Source organism: Phodopus roborovskii, unplaced genomic scaffold (assembly GCF_943737965.1).
Source record: "Phodopus roborovskii unplaced genomic scaffold, PHOROB, whole genome shotgun sequence".
In the NCBI taxonomy this organism is placed as follows: Eukaryota; Metazoa; Chordata; class Mammalia; order Rodentia; family Cricetidae; genus Phodopus; species Phodopus roborovskii.
The window spans coordinates 3,480,197-3,500,952 of NW_026126434.1; the positions used below are offsets into that span (position 1 = coordinate 3,480,197).

A 20,756-nucleotide genomic window follows, 5' to 3' on the forward strand; every position below is an offset into this window, starting at 1 on the left:
TAGGTCTTTGAAAGGTTTGAAGAATGCCTATTTATATCTGTGTATCTTGAAAATCCTAACTAACTTAACTCTAAGCTTTGACTATCATAGGTAATTATCTATAATCTGTACTACATTATATATTACATTTCTAAATGAGTTATATAAAGACAATACCTAAACAAGAGGAGAAATATACATATCACAAAATTGACCTTAAATTGTATCAATAAATGAAAATCCATTCCAAAACAAAGTATTCATATCTATACCATAATCCCCTTTTTACCTTTAAAAAGAATTGGCTGTGATCATTAACCATTTATTACCAACCCCATTTAAGTGAAAACGAACATATATAAACAATATATGGGAATTTGGGTGTCGTTCTTTCCAAACTACTTCCTGCTGGTAAAGGGAGCTGTCATGGGGGAATCCTAAGAAGATGCAGAAATCTTGGCTATAATCTGTCTGCAAGGCTGCTTTGTTCAGCTGTTTTGAATGTAGGATCACCAGGAACTCTGTTTCAGGGGGTCTGGCTTGATCAAACCATATTAGTCTGGAAGGAATCCACAGCTTTTCATTTTCTGTGGAAACAAAAATAGAAATCCTTTTCCCCAGTAACTTGTCCTTAGACTTAAATTTTGGAGTCAAAGCATTTTTAAAATATATAAATTGAATTAATGCAGCAGCATTTCCTTTATCAGTTGTTGTTATTTCCTCAGCAGTCAAACAATGCAGAGACAACACAATAGCATACAGTAACCAGATTCTCTCTGAGCTTTTCATCTTTACGTGGCTTTATTATTACTCTGTTTATTTTACTTTTATTTTTTCATTTTTTGAGACAGGGTTTCTCTGTGTAACTCTTATCTGTCCTGGAATTCACTCTGCATACCAGGTTTACTTGGAAATCCCAGAGATCTGCTTGCCTCTGTCTCTCAAATGCTGGAATTAAAGGCGTGTGCCGACACACCCAGCTGTTCTCTGTCTTTTTAAAACCATTTTTTTTTCTTTTTCTCTCTCAAGCCTACATATATTTTAGAACCTTTAGCGCTTTTTCTTAATGTGAATCTGTCTTTACTGTAAATCTTTATCTTTTTCTGGCCACGAGTCTTTTGTTTGATAAACAACAACATTGCTGAAATGAAAATCATAGCTGTGTTAGCCGCGATCTATCCAAGATGGCGGCGGCTATTGTACAGCCAGCACTGAGAGCTGTGCTCACTGCCTTAGTCTGCAGGCTGCCGGCTTGGAGATGTGGTCACTGCCATTGCCATCTCTCATACACACCAATACATTGTTAGCAGAGTTTCTTAAACGCCGTGTGGTTTTTTGCCCTTTATGCTGAGTCAGGAACCTTCCCTTAAAGGAGCCGCGCAAATATCTGCTTGTCTCTCGAAAAGCAGAGTTCAACTGAGAAAAATGCTGCTACCAAGAAACCTTGCTTGTCTCTGTTCTTTTGTTTCTAAAACCCTTTTTTAAGCTTTTGTTAAATTTTAAGCCACGTGGGCACCATTTGTAAGGAATACCTTTTATCTTTGTAGGTGACATCCATGGGGAACCACCTGGTGAAATTATGGCAAGGGATGGGTGGCAAGAACTAGGTGTGTGTAGGTCTTTCTCTTAACCCATTGCTTTAAGTAGGAAGCAGCTTGCAGCCCAACCATGGGTGGTGCTTTTAGAGTCAGGTACAGATAAAACCTAAATTCATGTTTGATCTTTTGCAACTAGCCATCTCAGACTGGACACTTCTGATAAAATATAGCGTTAGAATTACAAAACCTTTAGTGGATGAATGAAGAGCACACCCCTGTTTTTATTATCCTCAACAGACAAATTCCTATGTGGGCAGCATGCTCAGAACAGAGAAAAAGGCAAAGCCCATGCCAGGCAAGTTCAGCAGCTCACACTCAGTGATTCACACAGAGCTCTGCCTTCCATCCTCCTTTGCCTTCCATAACTATAACCAGACAATGCCTGTTGAGCCCCAGCACTCCAAATGCCCTTGGCCTGGGCACAGTCTGAGAGCCTCGCTCTTGGCTTTCTTGTTGATCTAGTGTAGGTTGGACTGACAAAAGCCTAAAATGAGAACACACATGCATGCATGCACAAATGCACATGCTTCTTTTTTCTCTGGTACTTTCTAGGACAAATTTGTCCATGGATGTAGGTTGGGGAACTCAGATGGGGGAATGGACCAGGGGCCTAGGTCCTTTTCTGTGTGGATATGTCCATGGGCTTGGCTGCAAGTGAGTGCCAAGAGATGAGGAAGAACTGTGTGGCTTGCAGTGATGTTCACCCATGCTCTGTTGGTTACTGAGCATGTGCGAATATTTCTGTCTCAGTTGGCCTCCACATGATCCAGAAAGGTCTGTAGGTTCACAGAACCTGCCAGTGATTTGTGGGCAGCTCCTGAGGAAGTAGCCTTAGGCTTTATACCCACCCAGACCTGCTTCCCAGCCCCTCTTCTCACATTATTCCCTACCCACATTCTGCCCCCAAGCTCTGAACCAGTTGCCTTTCCCACTCTTACCATCAAAAATGCCCACTTACCTTACAAGATCTAATCTGAGTGGAATGGATGTCCTGACCATGTCCACCATCCCTAGGATAGGGTGGGTAACCCTTCACAGCACCTCAGCTGCACACTGTCCTTTATTCTCTCGAGACTAGGCTTATTGGGACACAGCAGCTGAGTGCTAAAGCCTTGCCTGGCACAGGAGTGGCTCATTACCATTTGTGGGACAGATGAGTAAAAGGAGAGCCAGGGGCAATGCAGTATCGCTGGCTATCAGAGTGTCAATCTGGTAACACCGTGCCACCACCTGGGGTAACAAAAGTCTGGGGAGTACCCAAGTGATTAACAGGGTAGAAGCAGTCCATGTGGATGGATGAAAACATTCGTTAGAAGAAGATGGTCTAACTTTTATTGTCCCTGTATGCTATCTGGAGTCCATGCCTCTGATTCGGGTGTTGGAGTCTTGTGGTGATGCTCTAGGTGGGACACCTGAGGGGCTGGTAGTCATGAAGGTAGAACCCCTGTGAAGAGATTAATGCCCTTATGGGAAGAGACAGAGAGATGACCCCCTGCTTTGCTGTGTGGAGAAAAGATGGCTCCAAGTACTTGGCTACACTCTGATCTAAGGGTCGCTCCAGCTTCTGGAGTTGTGATAAATGCATGCCACTTGTCTAAGCCACCCAGTCTACCATGCTTTGATGTAGCCACTTAAGCAGAGTCAGCCACCATGTGTAGCACTGTATGCTCATACCCACTGACTTCAGGGCACATACCCCCACCCCCAATGAGCAGCTTATGGCCAGGATAACCCTCTCAGAGCCCTTTATACATGCTTTGACCCATAATTTCCCCTTTCACACTGGAAGTCAGAGCTGGCAGCATGTGAGTAATACTGCCTTAGGCCTCCCAGACAAGTGAGGCCCTTCTAGAACTTTTTTGTACCCTTCCTATCAGATCAAGGGGGTCCCATTGGCTCAGAAGGCCCTCATAGAGTAGAGTTGAAATCCAAGTTTTGGAAGAAAAGTGTAAGGATTATCCTTTGAGGATTTGTGTGGTCTTGGCCCCTCTGTGCATATGCCTGAGAGGAGCCATCTATTGCAGGGCATGAAATGAAGATGAACTTTTAGGACCTGTGACCTCTCACACCCATCGCTAGCTCTCAAACACTCACATGACTTGGTAGACTTTACTCTATGGGAGCATCATTCCTGGTACTCTGCTGGACAAGCTGTTCCCAGCATTAACCCTGAGATTCACCAGGGAAAAACCAGTCCCACCATTTTGGGCCAAATTAAAGCTAGCGCTATTAAAATTTTATATACTGAACAAGATGGAATTTGGTCAGGACAGATCCTTGGAAACTTGAAGCTGAGAGTGGCCCCAAGACACATGTCATCTGGGCTTATAAAGACAAAACCCTTAGGCTCCTGTACTTTCCCATAAGGCTTTGTTGTTTTCAAGAACTATGTCTCCCAGCATTCCAGGAAGTTACCTGATCCTTGGGCAGATGGGGTTTACAGATTAATTTAGGGTATAACACCAGGACTCTTTCTGTAGGGAGGAGTGGACAAAGGCATCCAACAGATCTAGATAGTTGGCTGACTGACCTCTGCTGTGCTCTTCTCTTTGGGGGGGTGTAGCCCCCTGTTCCTGTGTGTCCCTGTCTTGTCAGGTGGAATGTTTGTGTTGACTTGATCCTATATCTAACCTGCTGATCCTCTAGCTAGACATCTTTCCCTCCTTCCTTTCTGCTTTCTGATGTCATCTGAAGGGAGGTCTGTTTTCTCCTCCGTTTGATTGTCTTGTGAGTGTATCAGGGTTCCCTCCCACACCAGTTGGTCCATAGGTGTCAAAGCACTTTGCTCTGCCATGTGAGGAATTAAGACCACTGACTTTATATAGAGAGCAGGACTCTGCTTCCTGAAATCCTATGAGGTCAGAGGCCTAGTGATCCTCATTCTGTGTGATTGTGAAAAGGGGTGTGAAAAGAGGTACTATGACCTACACTGTCACTAATGACTCTTTGAAACCTGAAAGGTGAAGGCCAGTCAATGCAGAAAATCACAACATGGTCAAGGTACCAAGAGCAGAGCAGTCAGTTGTCAAAGGGATTTAATCTCTCCCTCTCACGGTCAGTGGGAGAGGCATCATGTTAATCTCCATCCTGCACAAGCATTGTGATGTCTGGATTTGTGTGGTCAGGAAGACAGCAGTGCCTACTGAGAAGTCTTCCACTTTATTTTTGGTTTGAGATGTAGAGGGGAAAATCCAGGTTTTGTGAGAGCTTTAGGCCTAACTGCCTTTGGAAAATGGGTCTGGAGTCCCTGTGTATTTAAACAGCTTTAAAAGATTGCCCTATTCTATGTAGCTAGTTAATTAGATTCTCTCTGATGACTCATGTTGGAGCACCTTGGCTCTCATCATGGAGTGAGGTAGTGTGTGGGCTTCCCAGCAGAAGCATACTTGCCCTGGAACCAAGGGTCCACCTGTGGCCTGGGACTCAGTGTAAGATGACCTAAAGCATCGAATTACTGGCAGACCCTTGCAACCAGGTCTGACCATCTTGGTTCCTTCCCAGGAGCAATTGCCTGTGGAAATTGTTCCTTTTATCTGCAGAGCTAATAAAACACTGGTGCTGCTAATGGGTTATAGTGCGGTGGGCACTGTTGTTTCTTTCGACAGACAAGAAGTGGCTGGAAGTGACCTTCTGTCTCCCTATAAGGGCTGTACTTGTTAAGTGACATTCCCTAGTGCAGCAGAGTCTGAGGTAATGTAGGCATTTGTGCTATATTTAGCACAGTATTAAATGAGTTTTCAGGCTTTTCTTGCTATAAATAGAGGGATAGGTGTATTTTATAGTATCTGCCTTGAGAGCCACTTTCTGACCTAGGCGGTGCTGGGACAGTGGAGATGCACAAGGCCAGTGGCTGGCAAGAGATCCAGAGCTGAGTGTAGTCAAGTCCATCCCAGTGTCAGCCTCATGGGCATTGCCTGCTGTGGGGTCCCATCTCCATCCTGGGCCATGTGGCTCCCATCCTGTCCAATGGTGTGAGGTTAGCTAAGGGCCCATGTGTACCTCACTATAGCCCAACATCTTCCCAGACAGTCCATCTGTCATGGAACATTGCACTCAATTCACTAGTGCAACACTGGGGCCATGTGTACACTTAGCACATTCAGACTTAGCACACTCAAAGCTGTCGGAAGAGTCTGAGAAAACACCATCATGAGCCTTGCTCCTGAGACCCTTGCTCAGGGTGCGTGTGTGGGGGAGCATAAGTCTGCATTCCTCCCACAGATGGAGGTAATATGGGACCTCTGGTTGATGTGAACACACACACACTAACCTCTTAGAAACAGCCTTTTAGTCATTGATCTACAGCACCTGCTGAATGCAGAGGAAGAAGCCCCTGAAATGACTCCATGTGAAGAAAAGTACAGGCCAGCATACTGCTACAAGGCACAGAGATTATAGCCAAGACCCAGGGAGCAGTTCTGGGACAACTGAGGTGCAGCTGTGGACAGTGGGTGGTCTAGAATACTAAGGTTTATCATGCAACTGGTCCCCCAGCATTGCTCCTGCCATGTGCCTTGCTGATTCATTGATGATGTCGTCATAAACAGGAGAGTTATATTAGTTCCCCTTTTTCCCCCACTATGACAAAACACCTGACAAGGAGCAGCTTCAGGGAGGAAGCATTTGTTCAGGCTCACAGTGTGAGGGGACACAGTCCATCATGGTGGGACATAGTGACAGCGGAAGCTTGAAGCAGCTGGTTGCAATGCAGACTTTGTGTTGCATCTGCAGTGAGCAGGGCTGGGCTATAAAACCTCTGACTCAACTTTTCCAGTAAAGTTCCTGCTCCTCACAGCTCCACAGCCTGCCCAAATGGAAATGTCCAAACCCACAAGTCAGTGGGGAACATTTTACATGTAAATCCAACCACACTGCTAACCCCAGGATGTCCTCTGTACTGTGTTGCCTGCCAGGATTGGATACAGCATACCCAAATACTCAGTGTTTGTTGAATTAAAATATCAGGTGATTAGGTTTCTGAGGGACCTTGGCCAGTTCTGTAGACTGTGACAATCCTGCTGTTAACTGTGATTCCATGTTGAACACTTAGCAAGACCTGGGTCCTCCACTAGGCACTTACAGACATTAGCTTGTTTATTAAAATTAAAACTAAGTCAGGTATATGATATATACTCATTGTTGCAGCACTCGCGAGACTGAAGCAAGGGGATCATGAGTTCTAGGATAGCCTAATTTATATAATGGATTTCAGGCTACCCTAAGCGATTAGTGAGACCCTCCCTCAAAACTCAACACCAAAATAAACAAAACTTCTCTAAGGTAGTTAGGAACTCCATAATATATGAAACATCTCAAAAGGGTGGGTGTTTGCCCCGGGTCTGCAGTGGACCTGGGATCTTGAACTGAGCTTTTTATCTCCACGGCAGAGAGGCTTTGTTCTCCGGGGTGACCTTCTCTCCATTGGTCCTAGTTGCCTGCTGTTGCAAACTCATTGGCTTGAGATTTGAGGCTTCCCGAGGTATGGTCACCCTTCTGAAGAGCACAGCTCTGGCTCCAGGCCTTCTCAGATGGAGTGGCACACTCTAGAGTTTGCTCATGGGCTACTCACACATTGTCTCTTCTCTGTCTCCAGCTCTCCTGTATGCCACCATCTTTGGGAACGTGACAACCATTTTCCAGCAGATGTATGCCAACACCAACAGGTATCATGAGATGCTCAACAGTGTCCGGGATTTCCTGAAGCTCTACCAGGTGCCCAAAGGGCTGAGCGAGCGGGTCATGGACTACATTGTGTCCACCTGGTCCATGTCCCGAGGCATTGACACAGAGAAGGTAAGCAGTGGGAGACCCTTAGCCACACCACCTGTCCCCTAGCTTTCCCCAGCGGGCTGGGCTCACAGCTCACCTGGGACATCTGGGATTCTCAGGTCCTCCTTCCAGGGGTTTTTACATCCTCTCTGTTGTTCTTAACAAGGGACCAGAAAATAAGAGCCATCACTTAAGAAATCAAATCATGGAGTGAGGGGGACAGATATCCTGCTGTCTAGGGTAACTTCCCAAAGTTGGATCATGATAAAATGAAGAGCCTGGGCAGGGGAAGCTGCTTCCTTTTTCCCCAGATGGTTCCCTGCTTGCCAGCTGATTTTCTTAAAGAACCATTGCATTGGGTATGACTTGCCTTGCTTATTTTTGATCTCCTGATTTGGCATGTCCTGCGGCCACTCTCTCACATTCCTCTCCCTCCTCTCAGTTCTGATAAGAATCCCAAGGTGCTGTCATAAAACTAGACTCCTGACCCATGAGCACCAGGGGTGGTGGACAGGGTCAGTAATTACCCTGGCTAAGACTGTACCTCAGACAAGCCCAGGCAATCCTGGCACACATCAGCTTAGCCATCAGCTTGTGGCTGTGTTGGACTGTGTGATCCAGAGAGTAGCACACCGGCCTGTGCTTGGCTGTTCTCCAACAGTTGTGTTATTCCAGATTCGTGTCAGTAAAGTGCTGAAATGTGTGTGGTTTCCCAAAGAGCAAAGATACAGAGGGCTAATTTGTGAATTATCGCTGTGCCTCCCACTCCCTTTGAGACATACCAGGTTAGCCTGGAACTCTCTTTGTAGCTCAGGATGACATTTTCCTGTGCCTACCCACAATGTGCTGGAATAACATGTGCACACCACCACACCCACTTTCCCAAGGCCTTTACATGCTAGACAAGCCCCAAGCCTCAACCCAGCCCCTGCTCTGTGTATTACCCATGACCAAAGCCTTATCCTCGATCAGTTTCTACTTCCCTCATTGCCAAATCCTATCTATCCACTGTAGAATTAGGAAAGCGGTAACACTATGGCAAAAATAGTTATGGACACATTGAAATCCAGATTGATCCAGCTTTGGGGTCAGCCATCTCATTTCCGTCCTTCTCTATCTGAACAGATGGTTGAACGCTGACAGTTTTTAAGGAATGCTCAATTCTGCTGACCCCCCCCCCTTAAAGGCTCATTGCTTTGGGTTTGCTGTGTACCAAGATAAAAACCACGGCAGCACCAACTACCACATCTTAAACATGCACGGAGAACAGGCATTTCGCCAGGTGTGGTGGTGCACACTTGTAATCTCAGACTTGTGGGGATGGAGGCAGGGCAACTGTGAATCTGGCAAACATTTGTGGGGGCAAAAAACAGAAAGAACCAATGTTAGTTTGTATGACTGTTACCCACCATGCCTTGTGTGAGCTTTGCTTTGCCCTTGGGAAAGCTCTGTTAAATGAGGACCAGAGGCTCAGTTCATTCTTTTACTCCCCCTGGTCTAGGGTGACACCAGGATTTGAACCCAGTTTTCGTCTGGTTTCAATGCTCATATTTTTCCTTCTAGTCTTCCTCTTTTAACTTTTTTAAAGTAATGTTTTAGTGTGTGCATGTGCATAGGTGCGTGCTTATATGCATGTGTGTATGTGTGTGCATGGTGTCACAGCCTGTCTGTCTTGTGTGTTTGTTTCTTCCTGTCATGTGGGTTTCAGGGATTGGCTTCAGGCCCTCATGCTTTTAATACTGTGAGCCACCTTGCAGGCTCCGCCTCATCTGGATGTGAAGTGCACCCTAGAGGGACAGAGGATGAGGTTCAGGCCTCCCGGATGGGCAGGGCCTGGGTTGGCTTCTTGACCCCTGGCTTTGCCAGCTCCAGGCCCCAGCTGTGCCTGTTGTCCCTGCTCATCACTGGCAACAATGCCTGCTGGTTCTGTGGGTGCCTGGCAGCTGATGGGGCAGAAAGAACTTTGATCTCTGCCCTGAAGCTCCTTTTTCCCAGGCACTAGAATGACTGTGTAGATCGGGCTGTCTGGGAGAAGTCCTTCCCTGTCTCCATCCCTGCAGGGTGGGGCAGGGGGACCGCCTGGGACACTGCTCTGTCAGCACTGCATTCCTGCCCTGCTACCTGCTCGCCCTGGAGGGTGCTGGGATCCACCCACTTCCTGGCTCCTCTCAGGGCAGAGAAAGGAGGCTGCAGCAGGTGCAGAGAGAGGCAGCACTGGACTCCATGTTTCCCTTGTCCCTCCAGTCACCAAATGGTTACCTTGAGCACTTCTGTGTCTCTCTTCCCCCAGTTCCCGTGTCTAGAACACACCGAAGTGAGGTGACCTCGAAGACCACGTGGCCTCTATGGCCTTTGGGCTAGCTATGACCTCCTGGACCATAACAGCTGTGTAATGGCATTAAATAAGGACCCACAAGTACCTAGGTACCAGATGTTTTAATACAACAGCATGTGAAATCTCACAAAACCCCCACACACAAAAAGGAAGACACGGCCCTGGGAGCTAAGCATTGTTCAAGTTCACACATGCAGTGTATGCTGGGAACAGGACTGAATCCAGAGCCTCAACCTTGCCCAACCCAGGGGAGGCTTTTCCAAGCTCACAACTCTCCAGAGTCATCTCAAAGCCTGGCAATTCAGAGGGCAGCCCTGGGAGGCTGTGGGTCAAATGGCTGAGCCCTGCCTTCAGAGAGAGACACAATATCTCTGCTTATTCCAGTGTAGAACTTGCAGATGGGAACGAGACACTGCACAGCACAGAGTCTCCCATCCTTCTCTTCAGACAGCCTACACACACACACACACACACATACACACACACACACACACGCGCACATGCACACACACATTCACACACACATTTATACACACATTCACACACATTCACACACACACCATTCACACACATTCATACACACATCCACACATATTCACACACACACACATGCACACACACATTCACACACACATATTCACACACACACCATTCACACACATTCATACACACACCCACACACACATCCACACACATTCACACACATATTCACACACACACACCATTCACACACATTCATACACACATCCACACATATTCACACACATTCACACACACACACACACACACACACACACACACACATTTTTCATGGTTTTGAAATCAGTGTCCTGGAAATGATCTCACCTCCTGGTCAAACCCTTGTGCAGGCAGGAGCCTAACTCAGGGAAGCAAATATTCGGATGTGAACTTACTTGGAGAACCTAACTGCTATTGGGTACTGCATGGACATGATGTGTGTGATCCACACGGAGAAAACCCTTGGGTCAGCACTTTTGCAGCAGTCTCGTGTGTCATGATCTCTCTGCCAAGGCCTTGTGCCTCCACCCCTCCTCCATGCATTCTCCCCAAGAGACACTCATGTTTTGGCCATCCTACAGCCCAGCACAGGAACGCAGAGGCACCCAGAGGCATGGATGTATCTCAGACGGGTGCAGCGTCCCTTAGTTTTGGAGTCAGTGTTGGTAGTCTGTACTTCACAGGAGAGTCGAAGCACTGAGTAGTTAAGTTACTACTCAGTAATGGGGGAAGGGGGTCAGCAGTCATGTGACCTCTCTCCACCCACTGCTCCACCTCCACGTAGACACTGAAGGGAGGGTGTGAAGCCATTTAGGGCAAGAGCTGATCTGATCTGGGCAGGCTGTTGCGGAAGCCCCCAATGCAGAGGCAAGTGGCTGGTGCTAGGAAAGGAAGTCCCCCAGCAACACAAGAAGTAGCCACTGAAAGATCACCCTTGATTCCATACCTCCTACCTGGTTTACAGAATAACACAGGGAAAAAAAAAAAAAAAAACGTTTTAAAAATACTGCTGACTTTTCTGGAAAAGCCCACTGGAAAGTGTCCTGTCATGTCCCTTAATGTTTGCCATAAAAGATGTGCAGTGGTTTCTTGCAAACACTTCGTCCACAGAAATACCTTTTGCTCTGAAAAGCTGGTCAATTTTTCAATTGTTTAGGGGAGAAAACAAAACAAAACAAAACAAAAAAACCCGACATCCATATGCCTTGCTGTTCCTAGTTTGTTTTTTAAATGGTGCAACTCAGGACTGGGGACATAGCCCAGATGCTAGAGTGGTTGCTGGCATGTGCAGAGCTCTGGGTCTCCTCCTCAGTATCATGAGTGGGGGTGGGGATGCTGCCAATCAAATTGTAACCCATTAGCTTTGCAGAACTGCCTGGCATAGGAGTTGGTTAGGCTGTAACCAGGCTCTGATGCCAAACCACCTAGTGTGAAAGCTGAGATCTACTGTTTCCTGGCTGGGAAACTTTGGGCTTCCCTGTATCTCAGCTTCCTCATCTGAACTCACAGAATTAAAAGCACACCCTAGAGTTTCTGTGGGGACCAAATTAGCAAACACACTTTCAAATGTAAACACTTCCATTGTTCTCTGTCCTTTCTGTCTTCTTTGTTGTCCTCAGTGATTGCTACCAAATTTTATTCATTTTGCTTGTCATTTGCCTCCTCTTGCTAGATGTAAATTCCACAAGAGCACATATTTTTGTCTACTTGTTTGTTTTGTTTTGGTTTCTTTTGGAGACAGGGTTCTCTATGTAACAGTCCTGGCTGTCCTGGAACTCACTCTGTAGACCAGGCTGGCCTCAAACTCACAGAGATCTGCCTGCCTCTACCCCCTTGCCCAGAGTGCTAGGATTAAGGGCGTGTGCTACCACCACTGCCTGCTTATTTTTTTAACTACAACATTATTACAGCCTAGAATTAGAGCCTAGTGCCCCATGGATGTTTGGCAAATAAATGTTAACTGTGTAACTTACTGAGGTCATGCCTGGTGACAAAAAGCCCTCAGGAAAATATGACTTTATGTATCTCATTTTTGTAAAGTATAGTTGTGTTTTGAAAATTAATACATGTGTAAATTTTTTAATCTTATCTACCCCAACTACCTCACTCTAATTGACCCTGTGTCCCCATCAATTTCCTGTGTTTTTTCTTCTTCTTCTTCATCATCACTATCCCACTGTACTAACTAATAATGACCATGTGTAAATGGGGGTGAGGCCATTCACTGGGGCATGGATTACCTACCAATGGCCACATCCCCAAAGAAAAATGACTCTCCCTTCCTCGAAGCTACGAAGTGCCAGTAGCTGCTCAGCTAAGGCCGGGGACGCAGGAGCACTTCTATCTATAATGGAATTTCGACTGGTTTGTTCTTGCGCAGGTCTCATGTAAATATCTCTCTTTAAATACCATCCCATACACCTTCTATCAGCAAGTCAAGCCAGCTATATAATCAGAATACACTCCGTAGTTTAATGTGACCCTATTGTGTTACTGAATGCTAGGCTGTTTCTCCCACCTATAATTTTGTACCTCTTAACCAATTTACTGTGTGTTCCAAATGGCCGGAAGAGTGTTTAATGCTCTCCACACAAAGAAATGATGAATATTTACAAGGATGGATACACTGATTACTTTATTCATTTTTGTATGCATGTCAAAATATCATGCTGCACACCTGAGACATATATATGTTTGATGTGCTTACTTGTGGCTGTAATCTGAGCATGGCCACTTCTTGCTGGCTGCACTGGACCAGCCCAGTCCTAGCTCCTCTCACTTTTCCCCTTGACTCCTCTGCTGGAGCCCCTCTCCCCAGGTCAGAGCTCTCTAATCCCTTCCAGGGGCCTCAGATGACTTCACTCCCCTAAAGCTGTGTCCCTGGCTACAGTCAGTCACTCACAATTGTCTCACATGCTCAGTGTTTTCTCTGCACAATGTCCCTTAGATCTCCCTCCCCCTGACTTGGGTGGACGATTGCTCAGGCCTGCAGAGCCTTTGTATTTGTGATCCTGCTGGAATGTTCTACTTCCTCGAGGTTTAATCTGACACATTCTGAAGCTGTTGGTTGAAATGCCATCCCCTTGGAGAGCCTTTCTTGTGCCCCATACACTCCTAGCCCTGGCTTTCAGACCCATGTCCTGAGCATTCAGCAGACTGAGCTAACATCTAGACACTGCCTGGCTTTCCCACATAAGAAAGCATAAGAGTGCATTCTGGCCTCCTGGGTGCTGCTGTGCCCAAGGGCTGAGTGAATGAGGCTGTGGAGTGGTTCTCACACTGTCTCTTCCTTGTCTGGCCAGGTCCTGCAGATCTGCCCCAAAGACATGAGAGCTGACATTTGTGTGCACCTGAACCGCAAAGTGTTTAAAGAGCACCCAGCCTTCCGGCTGGCCAGCGATGGCTGCCTGCGGGCCTTGGCCATGGAGTTCCAGACAGTGCACTGCGCCCCTGGGGACCTCATCTACCATGCTGGGGAGAGTGTGGACAGCCTTTGCTTTGTGGTCTCAGGCTCCCTGGAGGTGATCCAGGATGACGAGGTGGTGGCCATCCTAGGTATGTACCTGCTGCCCATTATCGATGTACTTCTGGTCCCATACTTGGGGTTGTCTTAGTCACTAGACAGCCACATTTAATCATAGATTGCTCCTCAGGGCAGGCTCATTTCTAGCATCTATTCATCCAGTTGAAGTATCTGCTTTGGGCCAATCTGTTTGAGACAACTAGGTTTTCTTCTCAAGGGGCTGCAGGCCCCTGGGAGAGACGAACAAACAAGCAATCATTCAGAATGTAGCAGAAGGGGCATCTCACTGGGGAGTCAGGTGAGCAGGCTTCCTAGATGACATGGCACCCAAGAAGAAGCCAATGAGTTGAAAATGAGTTAGCATGGAGCAAGGTGAAGACAGGATTCCAAAAAGAGGTGGCAGCCTGTATGACAGAGGCAGGCAGGTGTGATTCACAGGGGTCAACTACAGTCACTTTGTGTGTGGCAAGCACACAGAAGGACCAGGGTAGGAGATGAAGTTTGGAGAGAGTCCATAGACCAAAGGCTCTAGGAACCACACTAAAGGATGTAGATTGTACTGGGAACCGAAAGCAGGGAAGGGGCACTCATCAGGTTTGTATGTTTGGAAAATGATGGCAGGTATAGGCTGGACTGCAGGGGCAGGGAAAGCAGGTGGGAACTATGTTATCTAGGGGCTGAATGAACTAAGATGTGGGTTGAGGTAAAAAGTAGAATGTAGAGAATCCAATGACAGGTTTGCTGTTAGGAGAGGGAGAAGTCAATGGGGATGGTAGAGTTTCTCATCTGCATAACACCAGAGCTAGTTCACCATATATGGCAACATGGCAACAAGGAATGTGAGTGGGGGGATGCATGGGGACATGATGGTATTTGAGAGGCTGACCATTAGCAGCCTTGGAGAAACTTTCTGAGGCAGCCACTAGTCTAATTGTCATTATGGACATTTGCTTGGTGTCCTGTATATACAGTGCAGATGGATCCCCATTTAACCCTTACATACAGAAACCCTGCAAAATAGCTTTATTATTCCCAGTTTTTAGGTGAGATGACAGATGTTCAGAGAGGCTAAGGAAATGTCTTTATAGTAGTTGAGGCCCATGGAGTCCCATCCCAGCATCCATCCTTGGGGCTTCAACCCCTCTGCTCCTGCCCAGGGTTTGAACTGAAATCCTAATGAATGAGTGGGTCCTGGATGTGTGTTTTAGGTCAAAGTGTGACTGCTTTCTCAGAGAACTGAGAGGGGTGAGATGCAATTACACTGCTGTTAGAATGAGGAGGCTGACTATGGAGTGGTGGATGATACTTTTAAAGCCTGATTTTTGTTCCTGTCTGATTTCAGAGTACCTGAAACACAGCTTCCTTCTTGCTCCTGGGGCACCTTGCTAACCTTGCATTTTGGTTATGCTGCTCAGGGTAATCCAAGGATGATTTATATTCCTTCAGCATGTGCTGGCAGATGGTTGGGGGAGTCTTTTTATTCTGGGTTGGGGCTGAAGTCTGTCTTGTCTGCTGGGTACCATGGAGCCCATGGAGCATAACAGCCTCATCCTACTGTCCCTTGCTCCCTCATCTCAGAGAAGGGAGGCTGGGAGCCAGACACAGGAGTGGGGAAGACATTTTTGTAGTGTAGATGAAGGAAGGGGTTTGTATCTCTGCCTTTAAATTCACCAATGAGGGCATTGGATTAGCCAAGATTCACCAATGAGGGCATTGGGTTAATCAGGATTTACCAATGAGGGTGTTGGGTTAGCCAGGATTCTTGGAGTACTAAGAGAAATTGCTGAGCAAGCCTTTGAATCTGGATTTGAGATAGCCCTTTGGGGTCATGTATCTTGGACCAATTTCCTCACAGATCACTCACTATTTTCTCTTCCAGGAAATACATCCTGAGGCCTGGTACTATCTGCCTGTGTGCTCATGATCAGAGATGTATTATTATTAATTAATTAAATGTATTCATTTATTTTACATCCTCTCCTCCCATTCCCTCCTCTCACCTTCCCTGTACACGCCCTGCCATCTACTCCTCCTCTGTTCTCTGTTTCTGTCCAGAAAGGGTCAGGCCTCCCATGGTTGTTAACAAAGCATGGCATATCTGTTTGAGATTGGACTAAACTCCTCCTCTTGTATTAGGACTGGGCAAGGCAACCCACTATGAAGAATAGGTTCCTGGAAGCCAAAGTGTTAGGGACAGAGACCCTGCTTCTAACACTAGGAGTACCACAAGTAGACCAAGCTACACAACTGTCACACAGATGTAGAGGGCCTAGGCTGGTCCCATGCAGGCTCCCTAGCTGTCGGTCCAAAGTCTGTGATCTATGAACCCAGGTTGGCTGTTTCTATGGGTTTCCTTGTGATGACTTTGAACCCCCAGCCTCCTGCCTCGTACAATCCTTCCTCCCTTTCTTCAGTAGGAATCCCCAGGCTCAGTCCCATGCTCAGCTGTGGCTGTCTACGTCTGTTTCCATCAATCACTGGATGAAGGCTCTCTGATGACAATTGGAGTTGTTACCAGTCTGATTACAGGATATGCCAGTTCAGGCTACCCTATCCACTACTGCTAGGATTCTTAGGTGGGATCATTTTGTAGATTTGTGGGAGTTTCCTTTGCATCAGGTTTCTAACTGACCCCCAAAATGCACACCTTCATCAAGACATCATGGCAACATGAGAGATTGGGTTGAGGGGCAAAAGAAGAGTAATGACCAGAGATTTTTAATGCCCTGCCATAGATTTAGGTGTGGAGGGACAGTAGCCTTGAAGAGAGATGAGAAGGGCACTCCCCATCCTCTCCTCCTCCCTGCTGATACTGTCCTTTTTAAGAAGCAGCAGCCCCACAACCTGGTTGATTTGACAGGTTTACTGCTTCTCCAAATCTAGTCGTCTGGGCATCCTGCCTGTTCCAGTTAGCAGTATGGTTGGACCTCAAATATAGCTCAGCAGTTTCATATTCAAAATGTTGGTTGTTCTCAAGATGTCCAGGCTAGAAAAAAAAAAAAGCCTCCTCTATGCTTCCCAAGAGCCAGTTGGGCCCCAAAAGTAGGTCCAGGCTTGATATCCTAAATAACTTGCCAAAAAACTTTTATTCTATAAAAGGAGATGACAAGTTCTTTGAGTCAACCTGTCCTTTGGGCCTCGAGGCATACAACATTCCAAGCTGTTTATTCCCTGGAAATACACTTGGGCCTTTTTATTTTATTTTCCATATCGATCCCAGTTCCCTCTCCCTTCCTTCCCTCCCTACTTCCCTCTTCCCCTCTCTCCCACCCTCCCATGCCCTCCGAATATCCTCCATCCCCCCATTCCACATGTAGGGTGATGCCTTCCTAGAGGGGTCATCTAAATCTGTCAAGACATTTGGGTAGGGACTAGGCCTTCTCTCCTGTCTCTAGGTTAAGGGAGTATCCCTCCATGGGAAATTTGCTCCCAAAGTCCTTTTGTACACCAGGGATACATCCTGGTTCCACTGTCAGAGGTTCCTTAGACTGCCCAGGGGGTCTGAGTCAGTCCAATGCTGGCTTCCCAGCTATCAGTCTGGGGGCCCATTAGCTCCCCCTTGTTCAGGTCAGCTGTCTCTGGGTTTCTATAGCCTGGTCTTGTCCTCCCTCTCTGAATCTGGATTCCAGTTTGGCTCAATGTTTAGTTATGGGTGTCTGCTTCTGTTTCCATCAGCTACTATGATGGTGGATAAGTTAGTTATCAAATCTCATTATCAGGGAAGGGCATTTATGGTAGCCTTTCCACTTTTGCTCAAATTGTTAGTTGGGGTCAGTCTTGTAGGTCTCTGGACATTTCTCTAGAGTCAGTTTTCTCTTCAAACCTATAATGGCTCCCTCTTTTATGGTCCCTCCTCTCTCTTCTCTCATCTATTCCTCCCCTGACTCAATCTTCCTAGTCCACACTTGGGCCTTTTAAAAATTCCTTTCTCCTTAGAATAAGCTTTTCTTACGAAGTTTCTTCTTACGAAGAGTTTCAGCATCAAATGGGGCTGCGAACTAGACCATCATTGGCCTCTGACACCCTTAGTTTAGTCTTGCCCAGAATTGTTGAACAGGAGCTGTCATGAGTGGGACGCTGTGGCAACTAAATCTTATCCCAGCCATCAAGAGCTGAGTGAGGAGCAACTGTCCCTAGACAGCTGCCACTCTGTCACGGAGAAGATGAGGAATGTTTCTAGGGGATTGTGGGATGAATAGCTACTGAGCAGTGCTGTGTGCCCCTAAGGAAGGGAACTATGCCAGTGTTCAAAGCAGGAGGCTGTAGAGAGAACACTAGGATCTGCTGCCCTCACCCTCATCTCTGGTCTCCTGTTGCCAGTTCACACATTTGCAACCTGCTGATGTGGCCTCTCCCTTCCGTTATACTATCCCATCCCCATTTCCCATTTAACTTTAGTGCAAAAATCCAAGAACAAGGAGAAGGGTCAGTATTCATGACTGAGCAGGCTCAGCTTGTGCCCAAAATAGAATCCCTGCCCCTCAATAACTCTAGACTTTTTGTGACAGCCACCACAAAATAAAATGCTGATTACATTGCTAACTGATGAACACACAGTGACTTTAAAACTCTACTCACCATGCTATAGGAAATTCAGCCTCATGTTTTCTATTAGAGTCTCTTCTCTTTTGCTTAAAAAAATTGAACATGGTAACCTAGTAAATCGGTTTCTTGACATGATCAAAGGTTACAATTGGAAAGTGTGGCCCCCACGAGCCGTGACAGTTTCCAAATGAAAGCATGCTGTCCCCTGAAGACAATGATAGTGCTAGGTAGAACTCTCTTATGATCCCTCCTCTGCCTTGATTTTGATGTGACATCACCTTATTTCCTTCTGGAATTCTCTTAGAAGTCACTTACTGGCTTTTCATATGTGCAGTTGTTATTGTTTTACCTTATCATGATATTTATTTTTAATTTAATTAAACCATTCCCCCTTCCTCTTCTAATTCCTACTTCTCTCATGCCAAATCTCCCTATTCTTGGCCTGTAACCATTGTTGTTACGTGTACATATAAACGAACAAGCATAGACGTGCAGTCTGCTGTGTCTATGCAGTGATTCCTGTGTGCAGGTATCCTGTGTGCAGGGGTTGGTATTTGATAACCAATCAAGGCCTCCTCCCTGGTAAAGACTAATTCTCCTTCTATCAGTACTTATTAATTGCTTATAGCTCTTTAATTAATTAATGTTTTTTGATAATGTCATAAATGAGCCCTCCATCTATATTACTCTCCCCTGCTCTAATGCCCCTATGTCCCCACCCCATCTTCATGTTCTCTTCTTTACATAGATACATGCACACACTCACGCATACTCACTCACACACACACACTAGATATATGCACACACACATATATATAAAACCTAGATTTATACACACATATACATACAACCTAGATAGATGCAAACATATAGACAACCTAGATATATGCACACACACACATACACACACAACCTAGATCGATTCACACACACACACTCTCTAGATATATGCACACACACATATATGTATATAAAACCTAGATATATACACATATATACATACAACCTAGACAGATGCAAACATATATACAACCTAGATACATGCACACACACACATTTACACACACACACAGAGCCCATTTAGCACTGGTGATCTACATGTGTCTAGGGCTGACCACTTGGGATTGGACAACCTGTAAAATGTGCATTTTATTCATCAGAGTTGTACATTTATTTCTTTATTTTATGTTGTGGTGGGAGGCACATTCCATGTCATGCCTATAGGTCAGAGTTGATTCTCTCCTTTTACCGTGTGGCCCCCCAGGGGTGGAGCCCAGGTTGCCAGACTTGGTAACATGTCCCTTTATTTACTGATCCATTTGTTGGCTCTCATCAGAGTTTTCAGTGAAATCTTTTTCAAAGCAGTTGGAATGAAAGGGTACAGGTATTGGTTTTTGCCAAGCCTTCTGCTGGCATCTACCTGCCAGTTGTATTGCTGTTCCGTGACTGCCCGACATGAGTGAACCCCAGCCTAGCATCCCCACTGGCTCAGGGTTGCTGATTATTTCCCAGCATTTCTGTCTCAGGCCTGCAGTGTTCCTAGGAGCTCCTTTGACAGGGATTAAATCAGTTGTATGGATTTTACATCTCAGTACTTCATTTACACTTTCATCAGATTGTCCTGTTTGTTTGGTTTATATTCTAATAGGTGAGGTCAAAGTCTTCCACCAGGCTGTATCTCATAGTAGAAGTAGGACACAATTGTGGCCCAAGAATTTGCCAGTAAATTGTCTGAGTCCCCAAGGCCTCCCTCCCAGTGTCTACTGAGCCTGTACTCTACTTACCCTCTTTTCTAGGTCTATTTGACTTTGTCTCTCTGGCATCAAGCATGTAGCCATGGAAGGTGCCAGGTGCTGTTTACTGGACAATGGAGTTGGAAGCAGGCAAAGGAGCTGGGGAGAGAGCTTGTCTACTATGTTGTGATGCCCTGGGTTTGGTAGTTACTACTGCAAGTAAATAAGTAGGCAAATGAAAGAATAATAAAAGCAGGCAAAGTCTAGACTGAAGGCACTCATGATCTTGAGTAAGCATATGGACCTTTTCCTGGAGAAATGAGGGATCCAGAGAGAGTTTCTGATAGAGAGTGGCATGAAAGCCCTGATTCCAGACACGCAGAGGCATGAAAGGAGCCAGGAAGGATGCCTGTGAGAAAGGGGCAGGTGGTGGAAGGTAGGTGGGAAGGATAGCCAGGGCTCAGAGGTGGAACAGTAGTGCTGCTGGTGCAGTGCGATGGGAAGGACTAAGGAATGACTTCCCATGGATACTGGAGAGTTAACAGGGCTGGGGGGGCAGGAAAAGAGGAAGAGGGAAGATGATGGAAGAGGAGAGACGGGCACATGATGCTTCTTGCAGATGCAGGCACAGCTCTTAACTAGAGTGGTTGTTCTTGTTGGATATTAAAGCAGCACATGCTGTCATGGGGATTATGGTGGTGTTCTCTTCCAGGGATAAAGAAAGAAAGCTTTTGTCTTAGAGGAATGGTGTGTTT

General features: G+C 46.2%; 1 protein-coding gene across 2 annotated transcripts in view; it reads left to right on the forward strand.

The window, feature by feature from the left end:
* Positions 1-20,756, forward strand: part of Kcnh1 (potassium voltage-gated channel subfamily H member 1) — a 263,443-nt gene that overhangs the window by 167,947 nt on the left and 74,740 nt on the right. For both annotated transcript variants that reach the window (XM_051186665.1, XM_051186666.1), the window contains exons 8-9: positions 7,171-7,370; positions 13,503-13,755. In XM_051186665.1, coding sequence (XP_051042622.1) covers positions 7,171-7,370; positions 13,503-13,755 — 453 coding nt within the window. The remainder of the gene's footprint in view (positions 1-7,170; positions 7,371-13,502; positions 13,756-20,756) is intronic.